This window comes from Mus caroli, chromosome 9 (assembly GCF_900094665.2).
Source record: "Mus caroli chromosome 9, CAROLI_EIJ_v1.1, whole genome shotgun sequence".
Lineage (NCBI taxonomy): Eukaryota > Metazoa > Chordata > Mammalia > Rodentia > Muridae > Mus > Mus caroli.
In genome coordinates this window covers 114,617,441-114,624,890 of record NC_034578.1, presented here as the reverse complement: position 1 = coordinate 114,624,890, position 7,450 = coordinate 114,617,441, and the positions used below count along the sequence as shown (strand labels likewise).

Below are 7,450 nucleotides of genomic sequence, written 5' to 3'. Positions count from 1 at the left end.
AGAGAAAGATGTGGCNCAGAACTCCAGAGAGGTAATGAGGCGATGAATCAGGTGAGAGAGGAGCGCTCTCAATTGGTTTGGGCTAGAGAGTCTGTTTGTGTTTCCTCAGATCATCGACAACAGCTGCGGGTCCCGGAGCGGCTGACCAGAAAAATTCAGGGAAGGCGGAATGTTCCTGCTAGTGAGAAGTGAAGAGCTACATTGGGGAATTATGACTGTGTTCCTGAAATCATGCCATTGACGCATTCAAGTGTTTCCTCAATTCTTTACATCTAATGCCAGACTTTAAGCTTTAATGGAACTCGAATAGAACCCATCACTGTTGGCGATTTTACCTCTTGGTTTACCTCTGCATTTTCCTACTTTAAGGAGTGGGGGGAGGGGGAGTTGTTCTTTTTGGTGCAGCCATATGCTGTGGATTGGTAGTCATGCTTTGGTTGGTTTGCAAGTTCAGATCTCAACAGAAACGTGACAAGGTGGCCATCACCCAAGCATTCATGGCCATTGAACAAGGGGCCTCCTCTGAAGTATGGTTATCCATGCTACATAAATAATAGGCATTCGAGTCCTTAGCTCTAGCACCCCATGGGTCTGTGTACCCATTGCACTGGGATGAGTAAGACTCGATTTCCTTGATCAGCCCTTGCACATCGCTGAGGCTATGGCCATTGCACGCGATAGAGTGATCATGGACTGCCAAAAACGAGATCCTTCTTGATCGTTGCGAGCTGAAGAGGCTAGTGACTAGATTGTTGGATTAGGCCATAATAATAAAAAAGGGGGAGATGTGAGAAGCCATATACGCCATTACAAGATGGTGCTGGTACCGCTGGCCACCGCCTGCAAGTTCGGGTAAACAACCAATGTGCACATGTGCATAAGGGTTTCACACCAAGTCACAGCCCATCCCCAGTAATGTAAATGAGGTACTGAAAGCACAACTAATCAGGTATAGACACGCCACTCCTAAGCCTATATAAGCAGTGCCAGTTCTGGGGCTCGGGGTCTTTTGCCTTCACTATCAAGCTCTCCCAATAAATGTGTGCAGAAGAATCCTGTTGTGGCGTCCTCCTTGCTGGCAAGTCGGGCGTCCACAGGAAAGATTTATTTTGGTTCAGGTTCAGGTCACTAGGTTCTGTTTTGTTTGGTTGGTTTGTTTTTCTTTTTCTTTTTTCTTTCTTTCTTTCTTTTTTTTTTTTTTTTGTGGTCTTGTAGTGAGACTGGACAATATGACAGAAGTATGCTGGAGTAAAACTGCCACCCTCCTGGTGTTCTGGAAGCACAGGATAAATATGGGAGCTACAATAGCTCCTCCAAAGGCATGCCTTCTTCAATCACCCACTTCCTCCAGATAGGCCCCACCCCCTCCAGGTTGCACTTATTCTCAGTAGTACTAGCAGGTAGGCACCTAGTCTTCAACAGATAAGACCTTTAACAAACCTTTGTGGGGTGCATTTCAGTGTCAAACTATAGCACATTTTGGTTACAGCTAGTAGAAGAGGTTTGATAGGCAGAGTTTAGCAAGTCTAGATTAAATATTAATGTAGCTGTCACCACAGCCCAGAGCAGCAAGTGTCCCAACGCCAACCTTTATACCTGTGTGGTGTTCCTAGACTCAGAAGTGAGAAGCAGACATGGCTCAATTTGCACAGGTCATGGCTGAAGTGGGCGACTTTGGTCGCTTTCAGGTGCGGTTGACCATCCTGATGGGCATTCCCAATTTCCTGTCTGCATTCTTCATATTTGGCCAAGTCTTCATGGTCCTTGATGAGGCTCACCACTGTTCAGTGTCCTGGGTTAAGAACCACACTTTCAACCTAAGTGCCACTGAGCAGCTGGCTATAAGCATCCCCAATGACGCGATGGGCAGACCCGAGTCCTGCCTCATGTTCCGGCCACCTCCTGACAGTGCCAGCCTGGAAGACATCCTGAGCCACCGCTTCAATGAGACACAGGCCTGTGACTCAGGCTGGGACTATCCTGAGAACCGGCCTCAGTCCCTAAAGAAAGAGGTAGGATGGTCTGCTGTCTGGTGCCCACTTGTGTGGTGTGTCAAGTCTTCTGTCTGACCCTGTGCCTTTGATTACCCTCTGTTGTTCTGTCTGTATGCTTGTATATAGCTACCTGTTGCCTGTATGCATGTATATAGCTACCTGTTGCCTGTNTGCATGTATATAGCTACCTGTTGCCTGTNTGCATGTATATAGCTACCTGTTNCCTGTATGCATGTATATAGCTACCTGTTACCTGTATGCATGCATATAGCTACCTCTTGCCTATGTTCCTGTTTTCTGGTCATCCTGTGTTTTTCTTTGTCCTCTGTTGGCCTGTCTCTCATCCTCCTTTTCTATATCTGTTTTGCTTGTTGTCCATCAATGTTTCTTTTTTATTTTTTGTGGACCTGGCAGCACCAAGATATCCATAAACTGTTGACAGAGAAGAGGAACCCTTTTACAGAGAAGGAGAGTAAAAGGGAGCCTGGCCATAAACAGTAGACAGTCTGTCTGAGAGTGGAATCCACCTCTGGGGTATTAAAGAAGGGGCCTGGGCCACAGAGACCAGATAGGAAGTGTGCAGTGGCTCATAACTGCTTTCTGTTGTTGCTGCTGTCGTTGCTATTTGTTTAATAGTCTTGAAAATAATGCACGAGTAACAATTGGCAAGAGAGGTTGGAGATGGCTCTGTGGGTAAGGTACTTGTTTTCGCTCCACACCACCCACGTAAAAAGTTTATGCCCTATGACTAGCCTCTTGCCTTTAGACCTGCTCCCACTTACCCATAACTCCCCTCTCCTTTATCTTTCAGAGTCTTTCTTTTCCTGCAAGTCTTCCTGGCTATAAGTTAACCTATTCCAAAGACTTGTAAGCCCCTTCATCAGATGTCTAATGCTCTCCTCCTGTCTAATGTCACCTCTGTCCACATCCACCCCTCTGCCTTCCTGTGCATCCGATGTAGCTTCCTACTTCCCAGCCTCTGTCTAGTTCTCTTTCTACCAGCTTCTAGGATTCCAGAGAATACTTCAGACCCCGAGATTCTTGTGTAGATAACCAAACATTTGCTTCTACTAGCTCTATTCTCTTAGAAATCCATGCAGATAAATCAATTTTTCTCCCAGCAACCTCTGAGTCCCAGGGGCCCTTAGAAAGCATCCTGTGTCGGGCCGAGGCATAGTTGGAGGAGATGTCTTAACCCAGGCAGTAAAGGAAGCTGGCGATGGAGCCAGGGCCACTCTGCTGGATTCCCGATGTCCAGCCCTGCCTTTCTTGTCAGCAGAGGAGCAGCACATCTGGAGAGTTCAGAGACCTGAGGGAGGGTGCTCCAGAGGGGGATCGGTCTCTGCATTCTCCGTGTGTTTCTGGTTGCAGATCTCAATCTCACAGATTAAACATTCACTCCCCCTCCCCAACACGTTAGAAAAAAAACATTCATTCTTAGATGGCTTTGGAGACAGTGTTTTAACTAAAGTGAAACATTTACTTTCTTTGGATGGGACTATAGTCCTCCTAATCTGAGAGTGTGTCCTCCCTGGGACTCTTCACCCTGACCCTAACCCCGTGGAGCTAGGTTGCTTAAGGATACTCCTAATCACTGAATCTATTAGCCTGATTCAGTGATTTCCTACCTGGCCTGGAAGACTCTAGACCAGTAGTTCTCAACTCCTCATGTTGTGGTGACCCCCAACTGTAAAGCTGTATTTATTGATCTTTCATCGTTGTACTCTTGCTGCTGGTTTGAACTGCAGTGGGTCATTTGACCCCACAGGTTGAGAACCTTGCTCTGGGCCTCTCCATGGTTCCCTGGCATCACCCTGTGGTAGATTCTGACCCTAACTATCCCTCACATGTTTGGAGCACACGTATAATTGCACAGAATTACTCTGCCCACCTGGCCAAACAGCAGTATCTTTAAGGTCCATTGAACCTGCTAGATTGTTCTGAGCCTACTCTAAGCTCTGTGCACAGCATGTGCTGGTCTGTTATGTTATTTCATCCAGACCAGATGGTGTGGGCACAGTCAAAGGAGAGTGGTGGCCCGTTCTTCATCTTCCAGGACCCCAATGGTCATGGGAGATATGGATCCTTTGTACAGAAATACAGGGTCAGTGGACTCTGAGACCTGACAGTTGCTTCGACCTTCTTGACGAGGTAGTAATTGATGCTGGCAGCACTAGGAAGCTCCCCAGAATGTTGTCTGCAAGGAGTCCTTTGCAGACAAGATCAGAGGAGAGCCTGACCACAGGGAGCAGGCACATGGCTAGGGAGCCTCAGAGAAGGGAGAGAGTCACAGGCACTGAGCACTGAGACTGATGGGAAGTTAGCAAGGAGCTGGGGCCTTGCTTTGTTTGTCCTTTTAATTTTCTTGATAATAATGTGTATATTAAAAATTTGACAAGAGAGAAAGCCTTGGTTTAACACCAGTGAATCAGTCAGAATTGGAATTTGGGGAACGAGGGAAAGATCACCTGAATCTTTTTATAAGCTGGAAACTGCACCAAACCAAGCTCTTGAATGCTCTGGAAGAGACTTCATACGGTCCCTACCCTGATTTCTATGACACTGGGAAGCCCCCTATGGGTGCCTGCGGCTTCTCCATGACATCTGGGGCTACCCTGACTGGCTCCGTGCTGTTAGAGTTGCCTCCATCCAAACTAACCAGCAGCAGCTCCTTCAGGCAGCAGGTCTGCATCCCCATGGACAGAAAGCACGTGATCTCACAGCTCCTCCCACCAGCACCTTTGCTCCAGTTTCCCCTATCCCCAGCTGTCAGCTGGACTCTGGAAATGCCACATCCTCACTGTCAGGTTTCAACTCTACACGAAACACATATGACAACTGAAAGGGGACAATTGCTGAGATTATGAGCCCAATCAGTTTGGTATATTTTTGTTTTTAAGTTGTTATTTTATGCATATGGGTGTTTTGCCTACTTGCATGACTGGTGCCTATAGAGGCCAGAAAGAGGGCATTCAAGTCTCTGGAGCCAGAGCTACAGGTAGTTTTGAAGTGACACAGGGTGCTGGGATGTGAGTGTGTGTGCTCGCGCATACGCTTGCATATTGGGGTGTTGCCGCAGTCTCCGACCTGCAGAGACAAGAACGACACAGACACTAAGACAGGTTCATGCAGCTTCCGCAGCTTCCTCTTTACTTGCAGCTCCTTTTTTTTTTTTTTTTTTTACAGCACTTTTTATCTTCAGCTTTTTTCACTTAGGGCAAGGGCTATATTGATACAGTAGCAGCAAATGACCTCATCTCGCTCCACACCACCTCATCCAATCAGAATCACACACGCTCTAGGCACAAGCTCAGGTCGGTCACAGATAGGCTGACAGATCCGGATCACAAGGAATCATCTAACTTGGCAGGCAGCTTACACATGAAGTTTCACTGTGCATGTTCGGGCAAGGCAGTAAACATGTGGGTTTTCAGGGCCTTGCAATGGGCCAGGGTGCCATCTTGGCCCATGCGGCTACACCTGCTTCCCGCATCTCCCCCTTTTTGTTTTATTAGTAGCTCTGGGATCAGCATCTGTCTTAGGTTGCCCCCATCTGTGCCACATCCTTACCTGTTATGGGAGTGACAAATTCACTTTTGCTATCCTGTCTTAGGTTGGTATGTGCACATGAATGTCTTACCTGTCATTGATTACTGATCCAGCATGTTGAGCCAACATTGGGGGGATGTTCCTGCTTCCAAGGCTGCCATAGCCTGCACTAAGGCTCGTTTATCAACCCTGTGCTGCCTTCAAATATGTGCCATCCACCAAAGCATTCCTCCACACACAACAGTCAACAGGAGTGCCCAGAAGGCCATCCCTCCCCAATTTTTAAAGAATCCCACAGTTCCCTGGATGATCTCCAGCCATTGCTTTGCAGTTGCAATCTCCACACGGGTGTTGTTCACGGCAACAATCGATGCTCAAAATTCCTTCATCTTTGTGTCGAGATCATGACTCCAATTTCCTAGCAGCATTGCACCAATTTCACGCGACAGATTTGCAGCTCTGGAAAAATTCTGATACTGAACAGAGGTTACACACATTCCTGCCATATGAGTAATGCAGGAAGCAAATACTAACTGCTCCAACAACAGCTTGTGCAGATTGATAGGGAAATACATGAGCTTGGGGTTGATTTCCTTCAACATAAACTACTCCCATGCCACCGTTGAATCCATCAGTAAATACATTAACAGCACCTGGGATTGGCTCAATCCGGGTAATTCTGGGGTATATCATAGGATTTCTCATGACAACCTGAAGCCAATTAGTGGAGGCAAGTACCTCAATCTGTTTAGGAGTATATGGCATGATTATTACATCAGGTTGTTTACCAGAAGCTCCTAGCCCCACCTTTATACCCTTAAGAATTAGCAGGGCTACGTGGGACTCAACCTGAGTTACAGTAAAGGCAGCCTTTTTACTTTCACTTTAGACACAGTTGAACCCATGTTGTTGAAATTCCCTTCATCTCTATTCCTGAGAACCTTAGTGCTCCGTCCCCCTTTTTCCAGGGAACCTGACAGGCCTGTGCTTTCTTTACTTATTGGTAATATTTACTTAAATATTACCAAAATTTCCCCGTACAGGCCACCACTTGCTGCAGTCTACTAAAATTTCCCCATATGGGCCACCACTTGCCACTACTTACCAAAATTTCCCCGTCTGAAATTCCCTTCGTCTCTATTCCTGAGAACCTTAGTGCTTCGCCCCTTTTTTCCTGGGAACCTGACAGGCCTGTGCTTTCTTTACTTACCGTTGCTTACCAACAGGATGAGTTCCCCGTACGGGCCACCACTTGCCACAGTCTCTGACCCGCAGAGACAAGAACAACACAGACACCAAGACGGGTATGTTTGCAGTAGTCGCAGCATGTGTGTGGTCAGATAACAACTTGAAGAAGCCAGGACTATTCTTCTACTGTGTGAGTCCTGAGGACTGTACTCAGGTCTTCAAGTTTGGTAGCTAGAGTCTTTACCCCTCGAGTTATCTTGTCAGGCCAAGTTTAGCATTTGAAAAAGTTCAGTCCTTTTCATTTATTAGTGAAAGTTAGTGGTTAACTTTGTTCTCTGACAGCAAATAGCCACAGATCTCCTTAAAAGGTGGCCACACAGAACCTCTTGGCAAGAGGGGCCAGGATGGGAGTAATTACTCCCATGAGTCAAAAAAGCACAGGATCTGCTCATGGGTGGACAAAAAGGCACAGTCAAAATGGAGTGCATTCTTAAATGACAGCACCCACCAGGAACGCTTACTCAAGCATTGCCACTTGCTTATGACAGATGCACACGCTGGGCCTTTGCACGGCCTCAGAACAGTCTCCAGTCTCCGTGGGTGTAACACCATTTGGGAACAGGCACATTTTTTTTTTTTTTTTTTTTTTTTTTTTTGTGGTTTTTCGAGACAGGGTTTCTCTGTGTAGCTCTGGCTGTCCTGGAACTCACTTTGTAGAC

The 7,450-nt window shown here is 46.8% G+C and overlaps 1 protein-coding gene across 1 annotated transcript in view; it reads left to right on the top strand.

Annotated features, from left to right (window-relative positions):
• Positions 1-1,589: 1,589 nt before the first annotated feature.
• Positions 1,590-7,450, top strand: part of LOC110302211 (solute carrier family 22 member 13) — a 16,580-nt gene continuing 10,719 nt past the window's right edge. The window contains exon 1 of the mRNA XM_021173026.1: positions 1,590-2,012. Coding sequence (XP_021028685.1) covers positions 1,635-2,012 — 378 coding nt within the window. The 5' untranslated portion in view covers positions 1,590-1,634. The remainder of the gene's footprint in view (positions 2,013-7,450) is intronic.